Genomic DNA, 17,672 nt, shown 5'->3' with positions numbered 1-17,672 from the left:
TTCATTCATTCCACAAATGCTTACTGCCAGGGCTCTTGCTTGGAGTTAAACAGTCTTTTTTTTGTGTTTGTGTTCATTTTTGCCTCTGGTACAGAGAACTAGGTTAATACGCACTCTTCAGTGTGGGGACCTCCTTTTACTTATTTAGTAAGTTATTTTTCTTTTTTTTGGTAGGTCACTTTTAATAATGTGGTAAGCTTCTGTGATCCACCTACCCAAAACAAAAACCAGGATCTTGAAACTAGAGGAGAAAACTAATCGTTGATCTTTCTTCTCCTTCCCATCTGGGGTAACCATCATCCCTCCACTTCCTATATAGTTTTATCATATCTGTGTGTATTTCTAAAGAAAGTAAAAAATATTACATTGCTAAGATTTATCCATGTTATTGCACATCATATGGCTCATTCGTTTTGTCTGCTGAATAATATTCCATGCTGCGGATACATCAGTTTATACACCTGATCTTCCATTGATTTTGGTTGTTGTTGTTGTTGTTTTGTTTTGTTTTTGCTATTGTGAGCCTCCCGCCCTGAATATTTTCATATATCTCTCCATGTACATGTGCAAGAATTCTTTTTGGGTATAATCTTAGGGGTGGCATTGGTGGATTGTAGGGTAAATAAATGCTCACCTTTAGACGTTGCCCAGCTGTTTCCTGAAGGAGTTGTACCAGTTTACGCCCCTGTTAACAGCCGTGTACGGGACTTCAAATTGCTCCACATTTTCACCAATGTTTGCTATTGATGGACATTTAAAAAATGTTTGCCCATCAAATGGGTATAAAATGGGATCTTTGGGATCTTGATTTCCACGTCCCTGAACCTTGACATTGTCCGTATGTGTTTTCTGTGAAATATTTGGTCATGTCTTTTGCCAGTTTTTCTGTCCAACTTTAAAAATACGTTTTTATTAGTTTGTAGGAGCTCTTTATATTCTTTGGTTAGAATCCTTTCTGTGTATGGCAAGTATCTTCTCCCAGCTAGTTAACTTGTCTTTCAGCTTTCTTTAAGGTGCCTTTTGATGATTAACCATTCTTAATTTTAACATAGTAAAATTTATTTTTTCATTTCTAGTCATTGTTTCATGTCTTGTTTAAAACAGCTTTTCCTGAACATAAGCTTTGCCTTTAAGGAGCTTATGCTGTAGTAGAGGGGACAGACGGATAATCGTACTCGCGTGTCACATGGCCCTTGAGGGTTAGATGCCACCATTTCTCCCCTGAGGGGAAAGAGTGAGTATAGGAAAGACTTCACGAAACAAATTGTCTCGAGCTGCACTTAACTACATGAGTAAGTGGACAGGTAGGCACGGACCTTCTCAGTGAGGGGTGAGGGGCAAGAAACAGCCCAGTCAACTCTGGGCACTGCAAGGCGGTCCATGTGGCTGGAGCAGAAGGTTCGAGGGGCTGGGGCAGGGCATATAGCAAAGGCAGAGTTGGGTGATCTGTGGGCAGGAGGCTGTTAAAGCTGTGGGAACAGGTGAGTGGATCTGGGATGTGTGTAGAAAGGGAAGAGACATAGGCTGAGCCCTTTTTTCTGCTGCAGAGAAAGTATCCGCTCAGCTCCTGGTGTGGCTCTGGGAAGCTGTCGGGGTACCTGAGAGTGGGCCCTGACATGCCACCTGCTGTGCTCTGGGGCGCTGTGTTTCATCTTCAGGTGTTGGGCAAAGGCTGACATGTCTGCAGAGGGCAGGGCGTGTCAGGCTTGCCAGAGGCATCAGCTCACCAGAGGCATCAGCTCACTCCTGCTCTTTGGGTTTAGAGAAGTATTTCTCAACCGTAGGACTGTGGGAGTGGTGAATGTTGGAGAGGCAGTAGGGGAGGGGTTGGTAAACTATGACCCCTGGGCCAAGTCCAGCCCATTGCCAGATTTTTGTTCAAAAGGTTGTTTCTCGACCCAGCCATGCTCACTAGTTTACATCTTGGCTGTGGCTACTTTCTTTCTACAGTAGAGTCAAGTGCTGGTGACAGTGACTGCACGTGGTCCACAAAGCCTAAACCATTTGCTTTCTGGCCCTTCACAGGAGAAGTTGGCAAGCCCTGCAGTAGGGAGTGGCAGTGCCTGGCACCTTGGAGAGGGTGACCAGCCACCACTCTGGCTCAGCCAGTTGTGCTGGGGGACTCATGAATCTAGGGCAGGCCCATAAGTGTAGCCATAGCTTTTAGGTTTTCAAGAGAAGCTGGAAATCTAGACTTTTTTCCATGGCAAATATTCCAACTTTAAAACACTGGCTCTTACAAAAATAAAAACAGTGTAGGCCAGGCAAACACGTCTGCAGGCCAATTTGTCCAGCATCAGGTTATCCCTTTTGCACTGGTGGCTACGGACAAGGACGTTGGGAACAGATTTTGGCTCATTAGTATCGGTGTATTCTTGGCAAGTTGCTTATCTCCCTTTGCTTTGCTTTTCTCATTTGTAAAGTGGGGATAATCCTGGGGATAATACCAGGATGGCGAGGACTGAGCAGAATACTTTCTGCAATCCTGGGCACCGTGCCTGGCGCAGTTTGCACGCTGATGGAGGCCATTGCCATTGTTACTAGTCCTCTCCCTAGCAGCACTGCTTCCGCTGCTCCCCACTCTGCCCCGGTGGCCCCAGGCCGGGGCCTAGCCCCGGCTAGCTTTGGGTGGTCAGGCTGCTCTTGGTGACAAAAGAGCCGCAGTTCCTGGTGCTGGCAGCGGAGATCACCCACAAGTCCCTCGCAGGCAGCTGGTGCCCTGCCTGCCCTTGGCTTTCTCAGCCCCCTTTGGAAGGTTCTGTTCTGATCTGCCCCTGGAGGGCTCAAGTTGGACTCCAGCCAGGAGAGGAGCTGCCAGTTCCCTTCCAGCTGCCTGGTGTGCAGGGGACCAATGGCTTGGGTTTCCCTCCATCTCTCAGAAGCCTAGTAAGGCCAGGTGCCTCTAGTAGTCTCTTTTTCAAGACAAAAGCTCTGTCTGGTTGCTCTCACGGGATAGTGTTAATAGCTCAGGCACCTGGATGGTCTGTTCTGGGCATTTTCTTGGGACCTGGGTAAGGGGAGTTACGTGTCTGTTGGCAGGGAGGTGCCATGGCGATGAGTGAGCTCCCTCTCGCAGCTCTCTCATGTAACGAGGCCAGGTAATGATGTGCCGGTTTGGTTGATATTCACGTTCTATTAGACATTGCATTTTAAAGAGTTTTTTCTTTTCTTGGTAACAGAAGTAATACTTGAGAAAATGTGGAAAGTTCAGATACTTCAAGAAGTAGAACAAAAGGTCTCCTATAGCTTCTCCACTCAGAGGCAGCCATTGTTAACATTTTGGTACATTTCTGTTGTTTCTCTGTGCCTTTCTTTTACATAGTTGACATAGTGCAATGGTGAATAACTTTTTTTTTTAGGAAGTACTGGGGATTGAACCCAGGACTTTGTACATAGGAAGCAGGCGCTCAACCGTTAAGTCACACCTGTTTCCATGGTGAATATCTTTATGTAGAAGTTTTCTCTAATTTTCTTTCTTTTTTTTTAATAGACTAGGCACTTTATTTTTTTAGATTTATTTATTTCTCTCCCCTCCCTGCCCCCCTGCCCCAGTTGTCTGTTCTCTGAGTCTATTTGCTGCATGTCCTTCTTTGTCGGCTTCTGTTGTTGTCAGTGGCTTGGGAATCTGTGTTTCTTTTTTGTTGCATCATCTTGCTGCGTCAGCTCTCTGTGTGTGTGGCACCATTCCTGGGCAGGCTGAACTTTTTTTCGTGCTGGGTGGCTCTCCTTTGGGGCACACTCCTTGCGTGTGGGGCTCCCCTACGCGGGGACACCCCTGCGTGGCACAGCACTCCTTGCGCACATCAGCCCTGCACGTGGGCCAGCTCCAAACTCAAGGAGGCCCGGAGTTTGAACCTCAGATCTCCCGTGTGGTAGACAGACGCTCTAACCACTGGGCCAAGTCCGCTTCCCTCTAATTTTCTTAAGATAGATTCTTAATTATTGGGTCAAAGGAGGTGAACATTTTTAAACTTCTTGATATATATTACCAAATTGTTTTCTAGAAGGCTTTTACTCTTCCTGGCAGTATGAAGTCTCGGTATACTGGCTAGCATTGAGTATTGTAATAAGTTATTTTTAATAATATGATAGGCAAAAAATAGTATTCCATTGTTGCTTAAAAAATTTCTAGTGGAATAGATTTTTTTTTTAACGTGTTCATACGCAGGACTTGACTTTCCCAGGTCTTTCGGGAGTGCCCTGGGCGACTGCACTGAAAGAGATCTTTGAAGATCTGCTGTATTTACAGGTCAGGCTCACAGTGTCAGTGGTGTGTATGTAGGGTGTGGAGTTTAAGGCCTATGCATTTTGGAAAAGGTCCGAAAGAGAGGCAGCTTAGAATATAGGACTCGAAGAGTGAGGTGGGCTGAGTTTGGAAGATTGAGCCTGTAGAGAAATCCAGAGGTGCCAAACATATTTGCGGAACCAGAACCAGGAAGGGGCAGTAGGAATCCCCCAATCTCACTGGTTTCCAGTCCGCAGGCCTCAGCTCTCCTGTTCTGCAAAGGAGCTTCATGGAGGAGAAGAAGGAATGGCGGCCCTCCTCTGTGTAGGGAAGAGCACCTATAAGGAGCAGATGTGGCTCAAGTGGTTGAGCACCTGCCTTTCACATGCATGGTCCCAGGTTCAGTTCCTGGTGCATCCTAAAAACAAAAACAACAAGCAAAACAAATGGAAAAAACCCAACCCAAGGATGTGGCTCAGTGCTTGAGCGCCAGCTTCCCACATACGAGGTCCCTGGTTCAATTTCTGGCCCCAGTATGCTCCCTCCCCCCCCCCCCCCCCCCCGAAAAAAGAGTACCTGCGAGTCTGTATCGTACATGTTGAGGGGCAACATATGATCACATTTGGCAAAGGCTTCTCCACCTACCTGATTCTTAGAGCTCAGGGGGAGGCAGTGACTGTCCCAAACCACAGAGCCCATGGGGGACTGAGTGGAGACGCCCCATGAAGAGTGCCCCATACCCTCTTCCCTGCAGCTCGCAGGCGTAAGTGAGGGCAGGATTCTGGCGGTCTTCGTCTCCCCTGGGGACGGTGCGGAGGGAGGCCATCATTGAGGCAGTGAGATTGCAGCTTGAGCTGTGCCCTAGCCCATGTCACCTACTTCATTCAGTAGGCTTCGGGGGGTGCCATGGACTTTGCACGAGTTGGCAGCTGCATGTAGTTTGCCATGATCCTGCCTTACCTGTTTAAAATCCATGCTCAACCTTCTTCCCAGAGGCTGCCAGCTCTGGTGGAATCCCCCGGAGGCTCACAATTAGGCAGGGTGATTTTTGCTCAGATTCTTTTGCCAGTTCACATCATGTCTAAGGCTTTTCCAGCTCCTCTGGGGATAGAAGGATTCTTGGATACATGTGCTTTGTTCCTTTTGTGTGGAAATGCCTCCTCGAGCCAACAGCTGCACTCCTCTCGTGCCTCAGCGCTGTGGTGCTGGGACAGGCTTTTGCAACTAAACGTGGCTAGAGCGCAAAGGGAAGCAGGATGTCCCCCCCCCCCAAGTTCTTGATATTTAAAAAAAAAGAGACTTGGTTCTGATCATAAAAAGTAATATGACCATTGTAGAACTTTTGAAAGTACAGGAAGAGGTAAAGATAACCCGCATTTCCATCACCCCTGTTAACACTTACACAGTTTGTTTCCTTCCTGCCTTTTTAAAATGAGTTTATGTAAGACAGAACACGGGCTCTATGGTTTGACAGATTGTCTAACCTGGGGTGAATTCTTCATTCTGGGGGCCCTAATTTTCTCATCTGTAAACAGGGACAGGCCTTTCTTTCAGGGCCGTGGAGGTGGATGGCAGAGTCACCAGGCAGGGTGTGTGCCACTTCAGAGGGGCTCAGAAGATGGCACGTGGTTACATCCCCCGGACTTTTAACCTGTCATGAGCATCATTCAGGTCCCAGCACCTTCTATAAACACTTTTCAAGACTGACTTGTGACCGTCTCCAGACTGACTACACTATCACTTTTTTTGTGTATTTTCTTTTCGTAAGGTGTTTTGATGCCTCCAGATTGAAGCTTGCTTCCCCTAGGCAATTGTGATGATGATAATTTTTATCATCAAAAAACTCCCCAAATAGCCCCCTTCATTAAGAGTTGAAAGAAAAGAGGTGTTTGGACTGCTGCCTAATGATGGCCGAGCGTGTCGTGGCGGGTGGAAGCACTGGCCCGGCTGCTGGAGTGTGCGTGATCGCTGTGTTCACGTGGCTCGCCAGTGGGTGTTTCTGGGCATTGACCCAACTTGCCCCCGTGCCCCTGGAGTGGAAGGTTCTCCTCCCCTTTGTCCTCTGGTGTGTCGGGCCCTCTGGGATAGGGGGCATTTGAGGAGCTGCAGCCACAGCCCTGCCTGCAGGGAGTTCCTGTCCAGCAGGAGATGCAGGCCGCCCTTTCTCTTGGTGTGGGTCCGAGGGCTGGGGAGAGGGGATGCCATGGTTGTGCCCGGAAAGGCAGGCAGGTTTGCTCGGGGTCACGAGTAGGGAGAGCAGGATGGGAGGCCAAGAGGATCCACAGCTGCGAGGCGGGAAAAGGCTAGAATTTGATGTGACCGGACATGAGGTACCAAGGGAGGAGAGCTGGGTGTGAGTGGGGACTGTGGCCCTTCCTGGAGGGGCCTGTGGGTGGTGTTTTCCTTAGCCGTGGTGGGCCCTCAGCCCGTGGAGCGCGAAGGCCCTCAAGCTGTAACTGAGGTTTCGGCTGCGTTTCTCAAGGCTGTTTGGCCAAGTTCTGTGAGTTGGTTCATCTAGGGACATGTAGACGTGCTGAAATATACCATGTGTGCCGATGGTAGGGGAGGCCCTGCCTGCCCGAGAGAGGAGTGACACCTGGCAGGGGCTTCAGGTGAGGGCTTGGCAGGAATTGGCTTTACAAGCAGCCCTGTGATTTGTGCCTGGATATGATTACAGAGACTTCACTTCTAATTGCAGGCACTGAGCTAAGCTGTCCGTCCTTCCCAAGGGCACCCCAGGTCGGGATGGATGCTTTTTTTTTGGTGGAGAAACTTGGCAGCTTGGTGGCAGGCCTGGCACCCACAGGTATGCTCAGGCTTATTGTAAGCTGACTTATCTCGTCTGCTCTCAGGCTGTGGGGTTCGGTATCGCCCTCTGCCACCACTCCTCGCTCAGACTTGTGGAGTGGGTAGGTAGACGACAAGGAAGGGGGCCAAGCTTGGCTGAATATCTGCTGCCTGCCGGGTGCTTTCTACACTCCTCTCTGTCTTCATCTCCATGAAAAGCATTTAGGACAGATGTCGATTTTTAAAATGGAACAAAGAAAGCTCGGAGAGCTCAAGTAGCTTCATCAGGATGATACAACGAGCTGGCAGTAGCATTGGTGCCAGAGCCTGTGCCTGTTTGTTTTCACGTGCTGCTCCAGGGCTACCTTCCTCGTGCAGGTGGCCTTGGCTTTCTTATTGAAACTTGATGGTGTGGTACAGTGTGGTACGAGGCAGGGATGCCTAGCCAGGGGTTCATGGAAAGATTTAAGGGGGTCCGTGAGCTTCAATTGAAAAATCAGCTTATCTTTATTTTCTTTGACCTCTGATGCTGTGTGTCATAAAACTATCTCTGTACATTCTGAGAAGAGGTCCACGGTTCTCACCTGACTGGGTCAGGGGTCCGTGGAACAAAGAAGGTCAAGAGCCCCTGGTGGAAGGGGTGGCGGAAGCCTGGAAGCCCAGCCTTGTTTTTCGTCTCGTGGTCATATGTAGGTGGCCGCAGCTGCCTGGGTCTCAGTTTCCTCATTTGTAAAATGAAGATAAAACGCATCATGTGTCCCTGGGGGGGTGGTCATGGGAATTGGAGCAGACCATGTGAGCGGCAGGGTCCCGCTTGGGCACGTTGCGGCCGCCGAGGGCGCTCGTGCGGAGGCGCGGCTCCTCTCCTTCCCCCTCCTCTCTGCGAGGGGCCTGTGGTGGAAAAGGGAGGTTCACGCTGCGCCTTCCTCTCTAGGAAAGTGGGCGTTGGAGCCAGATTGATCTGGGTTTGCTCTCCACCCTGCACTTCCTCTGTGTGCGACCCTGAGTAAGTCACTTGACCTCCTTAAACTTGGTTTCTTTGTCGGCAAAGTGGGAGTCATACCACTCAGTCAAGCTTTCCGCGGGAGGGAGATGAGCCCAGTTGGGGTTTGCCGCCAAAATCCCCGTCCCTGTTCTCTGTGAGCCGGAGATCTGGGGGGCCCTGAGGTGGCGCACCTGCAGCCCGCTTTTCTCATCCAAGCAACGGCGGGCACGTTGGGGAATCATCTTCCTCGTTCCTTCAGCCATGCTTTGAGCTGATACTTACACGGCACTTACTGCACATCGGTCCTGTGCTGGTGCTGGAGAAGCAGCTGTGAACGAGGCAGACTTGCCCAGCTGTGCCCTCCTAACGCTTCCAGTCTGGTGGGGGCAGAGACGCAGAGCCTCTCCGGGCCCACACGTGTGGTCCCTGCAGTTCTGACGTGTGACGGTGGTGGCCGGGGAAAGCTTCCCCCTGTGCCCCAGGCCAAGCCTGAGGGAGGAATAGGCTTCACCAAGGGAGGAGGGGTGGGGCCAGAGTGACAGCCGCCCCGGGCACAGGTGACAGGGCTGCAGAGGGTGAGCCTCAGCATCCAGGGGCTTTTTAATGTGGATGTAGAGCTTCTTTCACGGCCAGTGGTACTGCTGGGGGCAGCCCGGGGACGTGGAAGGAGCCAGCACCTGTGCTGAGAGTCCCCCTCTGCCTCTGGTTCAGTGGGTGGGCCTGAAGCCCCCTGGACCTTTCTGAGACACGGTTTTCTTCTCATCCTTAGCATGGGAGTGAAAATGCATATCTTACAAACCTGCTTTGAAAACTGTCATGTCCTTACCCAGGTAGAAGGGGTCATCATGGCCTCATCCCACAAAGGACTTGGGGTGACTCATGAAAATACATCAGTATAAAGGGATCAGCTTAAATAGTTGGTTCAGAGGGAAATTACTGGTAAAAAGGTGGAAGCTGGACTACTGATTAGCACCCTCAGATTTACCCCCCTGCATCTTCCTAAACATTTGAGAGTGGGTAGACTGTGTGATGACTCTGGATTCTTCCTGGCTGTCAGAGCAGGGAAACCAGCACCAGTCACTTGCTTCATGAGGTCATTAAGCCATTGTGAAAAAAAGCGACTGTGGAGAAACGTGGCTTTCTTTTTTTCCCTGATGTCATGGGTAACTGCCTTGTGTCTGCGTTTACAGGCCTGCGGGAGGCACTGGGCCATGACCCCGAGACTCCAGCCCACAGTGGTCTGACGCCGACTGGGAAAGCGGAGGGAGTCTGGGGAAGATGGCCATGGCCCCAAGCCCTTCCCCGGCTCAGGTGTACACCGGGCCTGTGGCCGTGGCTGTGTGGGAGTGGCAGGACGAGCTGGGCACCTGGCACCCTTACAGCGCCACCGTCTGCAGCTACATCGAGCAGCAGTTTGTCCAGCAGAAGGGCCAGCGCTACGGGCTGGGGAGTCTGAGCCACAGCATCCCCTTAGGCCAGGCGGACCCCTCACTGGCCCCTTACATCATTGACCTCCCCAGCTGGACCCAGTTCCGCCAGGACACCGGTGAGACACTTCCTTCCTTTAGCACCTCCCTGAGTGCCTGCTTTGGGCCAGGTGCTGTGCTAGGTGTCGGGGTTACAGAAGTGAGCCACAGAGCTTCAGTCGTGAGGCAGTTGCTGCGAATGAGAGCAGGTAGCCCCCAGTGCAGACTGTACCCCTTCAGGTAGAGGGTGCTCTGAGAGCGCAGCTCGGAAGCCTTCCCAGCCCCTCACCCCTCGACCTGCAGAGACTTGGGCTCTGTGGGCAGGCAGTCTGTCGTGAAGACTGTGCTCCCTGCTTAAGAGGGCCTGGTGCTGAGTTCTGGCCGCACCACCCCGAGCTGTGGGACCCAGGGCAGGTTCCTTCAGCCCCCCTGCATTTGTGTAGGCTCGTTTTTGTTTTCTTAAATCTCTAATGTGTTTTGGTGAGTATCACTTGCGTAGGGCTACCACCTTCTTCCCAGAGTTGCACCCTCTCTAGTTTGGCGGTTCCTCACTGCTCCCAGGTATGCATAAAAGTCCCTGCCTTCGTGGTATCTGCAGGCAACTGAGAAATAAAGCAAACAAGAGAAATACAGAAATTGTGTAATGTGTTAGATAGCAGTAAGTGTAAGGAGGAAAAATAAATCAGGGAGTGGGAGGAGCAAGTCTGTTTATTCTTTGTTCTTGAGCGGGGTGGATCTGAAGGTGAGCTGGGGTGGCCAGGTGACTGAGGAGGGACAGAAGACAGACCCGAAGGAAGGCGGGGGAGGGGCAGGGGGCGCAGGGCTCCCAGACCCGGGAAGGGCCTTCAGCTTGGGGCAGAGGGCTTTAGGCTGTTGGGGTGTGTATTAGTCAAAGGGGTGCTGATGCAAAATAGTAGAAATTGGTTGGTTTTTATAAAGGGTATTTATTTGGGGTAGGAGCTTATAGATACTAGGCCATAAAGCTTCAGTTACTTCCCTTACCAAGTCTATTGGGAGCAAGATGGCTGCTGATGTCTGCGAGGGTTCAGGCTTCCTGGGTTCTTATGTACTTAGGGCTTGCTTTTCTCTGGGTTCTTCCTCAGGCTTCTTTTTCCCCTGTGTGCTGACTTCCGGGGCTCCAGCATCAAACTCCGACATCAAAACTCCAACTTCAGAAACCCCCAACTCTGTTCTTTGTGATGCCTTTTATCCCCACCAAGGGGTGGGGACTCAACACCCTAATCATAATTTAATCATGCCCAGGATAGTCCAGATTACAAACATAATCCAGTATCTGTTTTTGGAATTCATAACCATATCAAACTGCTGTACTCCACCCTCTGAATTCCAAAAAGATATTACAATATTCAAAAAAATCTTTAGTAAAATGCAGGTAGTAAATTTTATCACAATTAATTTAAAGAAATACAGTTTGTCTTGGTGCAAAGTCCTGTCTGCTATAGACCTCTGAAACTTACAAAACAATTTGTTTTAAATACACAAATAGGATAAACATTTTTATTGCAATAAGGAGAAATTGGGAGGGAAACAGGAGTCACAGGTCCTCTACAGTCAGTAAACCTGCAGGGCATCCTCCATTTGATTTCAAAGTCTGAGAGTCATTCTTAAGAAGATGTTTTCTTCTCCTTGGGGCTATATAGGGACCCACCCTTTCCACAGGCTTGCCCAATGGCCATTTTCTTGGTTCCACCCTCATCAAGCATCTGGGTGTTGACTAAGCTCCAGACTTCACCCTCCAAGAGTGTTGGGGTGATTGCCACACCTTACCCAATCTTTGAGTTAGAGTCTTAACCCCCCTAGTAGAGTGACATGAAGGCAACATTCCCCTTAAGCTTTGGCATATAGGCTCAACCCTCTCAGAGCAACGAGTTGACCACCTGGCCTTCCTTAACTCTTGGGGGATAGGTCCACCCCTCTCAGACCTGTGGGGTGCTGACCTTAACCACCCTAATCTTTGGGGAATGTGCACCACCCTCTCTGTACCCTGGGACAGCAAAACTCTCCCAGAATATCGGACAGGAACATCCACCCTCTTCAACTGCTGGGGCAAACTTACCCTCTCTGTACACATGGGTGGGATTCTTCTCTTGGCCCAAGGTGATGTCCTAATTCCAGATCTCAACTTCCATGGTTTTCCTCTTAAAGCTGTTTCTCCTTCAGTCTCTCCTGTCCGTGTCCTTTTTATTCCAAGCTGACAGTAGTTTTGTTCATACAGCTCTCCCAAAAACCTTGTTGGTTTAGCATGCAGGAAGCAGGGGTCCAAACCATCAGACTGTAAGACTTTCCACAAGTCTTTCCAACATAAGTGCATCTTCCATCCTAATTTACAAGTTCCTAGTTTGGTTAAGTGCCCCCATGGGGTACTTTTCATCTGGAAGCTCGATTTCCAGAGGCTTGGAATTTCCAGAATCAGTTTCTGGTTTCTTTGTGCCCAACAGTTCAGTCCTCAGCTTATCTCGTTCATTTAGCATTTTGATATCAGCTGCAAACAGAAGCCAAACCACATTCTCTGGATTTACTTTGGAAATTTCTTCAGCTAAATGGCTTGCCATTTTCAAATTCTGCCTTCCATAAAACACCAGGAGTTACCCTTGCTAAGGTCTTTGCAACTTTAAAACACAGATCACCTTCCCTCCAGTTTCCAATAATAGTTTCACCATTAACTTTAAGGGCATCATAAAAAGTCTTTTTAGCACCCATATTGCTATCAACAGTCTCTTCAAAGCAATCTAGGCCTTTTCCATCAAGCACCTCACATTCCTCCAAAAAATACCCCTTACCCATTTATACAACTGTTGCAGCATTTCAGTAATTGCAAAAGCACTTCCCTACTCCTCGGTACCAAATTCTGTGTTAGTTAGCCAAAAGGGTGCTGATGCAAAATACCAGAAATTGGTTGGTTTTCATAAAGAGTATTTATTTGGGGTAGGAGCTTATAGACACCAGACCATAAAGCGTAAGTTACTTCCCTCACCAGAGTCTATTTGGAGCAAGATGGCTGCCGACGTCTGCAAGGGTTCAGGCTTCCTGGGTTCTTATGTACCTAGGGCTTGCTTTTCTCTGGGTTCAAGGTTCCTTCCTTCCTCAGGCTTCTTTTTCCCCTGTGTGCTGACTTCCCGGGGCTCCAGCTTAAGTCTTCAGCATCAGACTCCAACATCAAAACTCCAACTTCAGAAACCCCCAACTCTGTTCTTTGCCATGCCTTTTATTTGTGAGGGGTGGGGACTAATCATAATCTCATCATGCCCAGGTACAGACCAGATTACAAACATAATCCAGTATCTGTTTTTGGAATTCATAACCATATCAAACTGCTATAGGGTGGAAGGGGTGAGAGGCAGCAAGGGCTGAAGTAGGAGAGCAGTTAGAACAGGATTTTTTAACCAGGGGTCCGTGAGCTTGAATTGAAATTCAAAAAAGCATTCTTGTGGGGATGTGTTGGTGTGTGTGATATATTTATTAAATAATATAGAGTGTGGACTGAGTAAGGGGTTTGTGGTTTTCCCCTAATTGGCAAAGGGGTCGGTGGAACAAAAAAGGTTAAGAACCCCTGTGCTAGAAGGTAGTTGGTAGGTGCTATTAGAAGCGTGGCCCTGAGTGTTGTTTGTTTTTTTCTCCTTGATCTTTAGGTTTGGCTTATTAGAGTATAAGCAATCATAGGGAAGCCAGAGCAAATGGGACATCTATATGAGAGAGAATTAAGTAACAATTCATAATGAGTTTTACGAAATTTTCGAGACACAGTAAACACTTAAACAGCATAATAAATGAAAATAGCAGGAAATGTTTTCAGTATGACTTTCAACCACCTAAATAGATGTGCCTAGAAGATTCATTGGGGAGAAATGTGTTATAATACATATTGTGTGCTTTTGCTCTTGGTGGTTGGATTATGGGTGATTTGATTTTCTTTATACTCTTTTGTTTTTAATTTTTAAAATGTGGATACCTGAGTTTCACCTTTTTAAATATTATTTTAAAAAGCCTCATTGAGGCTGACCCATTGCTGTTCTTAGAGCAAAGCTTCTAACAAAGCCTTGTTAGCCACTTGGTGCCTTTGGGCCCTGGTCTCTTCACCTCTGGAGAGCCCTCCCCTTCACCCCCAGATTTGGAAAGAACAGTCAGTGCCAGTCGCTAGATGGGATAGCAGCGTGCTGCTTTTGTTTATTCTGGCGGTAGAATAAGGGATTCCGCTCTCGCCCTTGCTCTTGGGGGGCTAACAGGCCAACTGTCGTGTGTGCCCCTCCTTCCCACTCAGGCACCATGCGGGCCGTGCGGAGGCACCTGTTCCCTCAGCACTCGGCCCCGGGTCGGGGCATCGTCTGGGAGTGGCTGAGTGACGACGGCTCCTGGACAGCCTACGAAGCCAGCATCTGCGATTACCTGGAGCAGCAGGTGGCCAGGGGCAACCAGCTCGTGGACTTGGCTTCCCTGGGGTACAACTACACTGTCAACTACGCCACCCACACGCAGACCAACAAGACTTCAAGCTTCTGCCGGAGCGTGCGGCGCCAAGTGGGACCTGCCTACCCGGTGACCACCGTCATTGCCCCGCCGGGTCACTCGGGAGTCGCCTGCTCTTGCCACCAGTGCCTCAGTGGCGGCGGAACTGGCCCCGTGTCAGGCCGCTACCGCCACTCCATGACCAACCTTCCTGCGTACCCTGCCCCCCAGGCCCCCCACAGGACCACTGTCGTCTTTGGGGGCCACCAGTCCTTTGCCCCGTACAACAAGCCCTCACTCTCGGGGGCTCGGTCTGCACCGAGGCTGAACACCACCAGCCCCTGGGGCGGGGCGCCTCCCACCCTGGGCAACCAGCCCCTCTATCACTCCAGCCTCTCCTACGTGGGCCTGCAGCACCCACCCCCAGGACCCTCCACTTCCGGTGGAGCCAGGTATCTGCTAATCTGCTACTGCCAGTGGTCTGTCTACCCCGCTCACCCCGGCCGCAGGTTTTGGCCCTACTTTCACTTACCTGGGAAGACTTGTCCAAATCTTTGTGGATGTGGCACCTGTCTCGGGGTGTCCTCATTTTGCCATCTCGTTTGCACTTGGCCCGGGGGTGCTGCGGTTTCATGGCTGACTACAGTCTCGTCATGTGGCGCCTGCTCGACCTCTGGTCACTTGAGTCCTGTTGGTTGCCACGCTGGGGTTGAAAGCAGTAAGGCTTTCACTCACTCATGAGCATAGGGCCCTCTCCAGAGAGCAGAGTCTAAGACCCGCTTAGCGTGCTGTGTGCCTGGTGGCCAGCGCCGGTGTATGTGGAGACGGGTCAGTACTGCCTGCCTGTTGGCTCCTCCCATGGCCAGGCACTGAGGACGGGAGGGAGTCCTCACCACTCAGTCCACGCTCTAGTGCAGGGGAGGGCTGGGAGCCCGGGGTGTCGAGGAGCTGGCAGCAGGTGACAGAGCCCGGGGGGACAGCATGGGGCACCTCGTAGAGCTCTCTGTGCTTGGAGAAAGATGAGGAGAAAGTAGGCCCTGTCCAGACCAGGTGACGTTTGAAAGCGAGCACGTGAGTGAACGCTCCCAGGTTGGCTGTGGGCCTGTGACCGAGCTGGCTGAGGCTGGGGGCTGCTTGGTCGTCGTTGCTGAGACCACTGGGCTTGGAGACCACTTGGAGAGTTGGGTGTTGGCCAGTGTGGAGAGGCTGCTTTCCGAGAGGGTGGGGCCTGGGGGGGGGCGGCCTGTGGCTGCCCTGTTTGCAGGCAGGAGAGCATCTTGGTGGTTCAGGCTGGTGGTGGCCAGTCAACACCTTGGTGCCCCCTTGCTCCCCTGCCCTGTCCCCGTCCTCCCTATCCTCCCTTGCCCCCTCCCCGTCCCCCCTGCCCCTTCCTTGTCCCCATATTGAGGGCTGAAGCTTCACAACGTGGCCGGGTCCACCCCGGCAGCTTCTTAGGCCTCAGGTGCTTTTTTGAGCTGGGTCTCTGAGTAGCCTTCGTATTGCCACCATTCATCAGGCTCACGGGCCCTGCTGCGGATCCTGCGTGGGTGACTTCAGGGATCCTCCTGCTGGCCTCTGGGTTCCACGGAGAGTTGGCCTATTGAGGCCATTGGGTTGGCAGCACAACCAGCACGTGGTGCAGCCCAGGGGAGGGCTGGGCTGTACGCACGGGGCTTCTCGACCCCTCTTACAGGTGGAGCAGCGAGGAAGGCTGGAGGCGTGGCGAGGACGCGGGAGGGGGCACGGTCAGGATCTTCCTGGGGCACGTGGAACTAGCTTTTTCCAGCTGGGTGCTCTCTGGAGACGCCGATGGAAATTAAGCAGGGGTGTTGCTCTGTGACATCCCAGTCCCGACTGGGGCTCAGCGAGGTTCACCTGCCCTCAGTGTGTGGGTCACTCTCTCTCAGAGCAAAGTGTGCTGTGGCTCTGGCCCAGGATGGCTGCCCATGGACTGGAGCTTCTTAGGCACTCAGAAAGGATTTTCAGGCAAACTTCTAAGTAGCTCTCGTGCTGGGGTTCTAGGGGCGAGGCAGGTGACCACCAGGCTCTCCTCCTCCCCTCCCCTCCCTTCCCCCTCTCCTCCCCTTTGTCCTGTATTTCTCTGGCATCTCCCTTCCCCTAGCCCGAGGGCCAGCAGAGACTGCTGATCCGCGCCCACCCGACTGGTGCAGGCCAGGCAGGCCCCAGCAAGGGAGGTGGCCAGACCAGGCCCGCTTGGCGCCCGTGCTGGGACATGTGCTGCCGCCTGCCGGGCGTTGTGAGCTGGGAGGTGCCGGGCCGGCTGGCTCTGTTAGTGGAAAAGTCCTCAAAGGAGCCTCCTCCTGGAGCAGGAGATCTTCATGTCCTCCAGCTTTTCAGGAGCCGGGAGGGCAGCGTGCCAATGGCACGAGCCCATCTGGGTTTGAATAGTTTGCCCGTGCCCAATTTGTAGCGTGGCCTCCTTGGTTAACCCTCCTCTTAGCCGGCTGGTGCTGCCGAGAATTGAGAAAACTTGGCGCCTTACTCTCCGCAGGGGCTACAGTAGAGTTCTCAAAGCCACTTGGGTGTCAGTGGGGTGAGGTGGAAGTTACCGTGGACGTGGCAGGGAAGGGCAGCAGGGCAGGGGCTGGGGCAACCCGGAAGCCAACTGTGTGGACCGGACTGGTAACCACAGGAAATGCCCCTTGAGCGAGTGAAATCAAAATTTGGGCAACCCATGGAATTGGGGAAAAAAAATGGTTTTATTCACATATCGTACAGTCTATCCAAAGTGTACAATCAGTGGCTCTCAGTATAATCAGAGCTGCGCATTCATCCCCACAATCAATTTTTGAACATTTTCACTACTCCTAAAAGAGAAATCGTATACCCCTTAGACCCTATTATCGATCTCTTTGCCTGTGGGGTTTTAAATCGCCTCTCACTCAGTCTGGGTAAAACATTGGCTGATGGAATTTCTTCGTGCCCCCTGGAGGCTTTCTGAAGAGGCAGAAATAAGTTGAGAAGGTGCGTCATTGGTGACTGAGCTCTCGGGTGTAAGTACATTTCCTGGTAGCTGAAATGTATCCCTTTAAGCACAAAACTTGTAGTTTAGTCACGTTGGGTGGAAACCTTCCAAGATGTCCTGCACATACTTCTTTAATAGAGGGTGCAACTCCTTGCTTAGTGTTTTGGAGACTCGGGGTGGCAATTATGACCAGGTTCGGGTGGCGGCTCAGTGAGGTGGTTCAGCCTAGGGGCGCTCCACCCTGGCACTGAACGGCCCCCCTGGCCTGCTCTTGTCTGCTGTGCTCTTGCTGCTCCGCTCCCCTGCCTCTGAAGGCACTGCACCCTGCCCTGCCATCGGCCAGTCCCTTCTGGCCCCGGGTAGCCTTGGGGCTGGCATGGCTCGAGTCCTGGGTTCCAGGCAGCCCCTTGCTCCTGCCTCCCTGCAGGCCCTTGGGTCGGCCTTGTTCCCTTTCACATCTCTGTCTCCTAAGATTCAGGAGGTGGCCTGGTCAGTTTCTGAAGTTCCCTTTCCTCTGATACTGCTGTGGGTCTCCAGCTTTGGGCAGGGCCTGCAGGAGGCTGCTCGATGGAGTCCTGGGTAACAGCAGATACGTGTGCTGGACACGAGCTTGAGCCCTGGGAGCCTTTTGGGGTTATCTTCATCTTACAGATGACAGAACTGAAGCGCAGAAAGGGGACTCAGCGTGCCCTGGGCCGCACGGTGTTAAGTGGGGAGCTGGCGCTAGAAGCCGGGCTTCAGACTCCAGAACTTGGGCTC

The 17,672-nt window shown here is 51.5% G+C and overlaps 1 protein-coding gene across 6 annotated transcripts in view; it reads left to right on the top strand.

Moving 5' to 3' along the window:
- DTX2 (deltex E3 ubiquitin ligase 2) overlaps positions 1-17,672 on the top strand; it is a 36,399-nt gene that overhangs the window by 3,463 nt on the left and 15,264 nt on the right. For 4 of the 6 annotated variants that reach the window (XM_023591424.3, XM_004448278.4, XM_004448280.3 and 1 more), the window contains 2 exons: positions 9,188-9,543; positions 13,743-14,379. In XM_023591424.3, the coding sequence (XP_023447192.2) occupies positions 9,276-9,543; positions 13,743-14,379 (905 nt within the window). In that variant the 5' untranslated portion in view covers positions 9,188-9,275. Of the gene's footprint in view, positions 1-7,010; positions 7,032-7,946; positions 8,019-9,187; positions 9,544-13,742; positions 14,380-17,672 lie in introns of those variants that run through there. The other 2 variants (XM_071211175.1, XM_071211174.1) reach the window with 2 other exon arrangements.

This window comes from Dasypus novemcinctus, chromosome 23, assembly GCF_030445035.2.
Source record: "Dasypus novemcinctus isolate mDasNov1 chromosome 23, mDasNov1.1.hap2, whole genome shotgun sequence".
Taxonomy (NCBI): domain Eukaryota; kingdom Metazoa; phylum Chordata; class Mammalia; order Cingulata; family Dasypodidae; genus Dasypus; species Dasypus novemcinctus.
The sequence above is the reverse complement of the archived record's forward strand: the minus strand, read 5'-3'. Positions and strand labels throughout refer to the sequence as shown.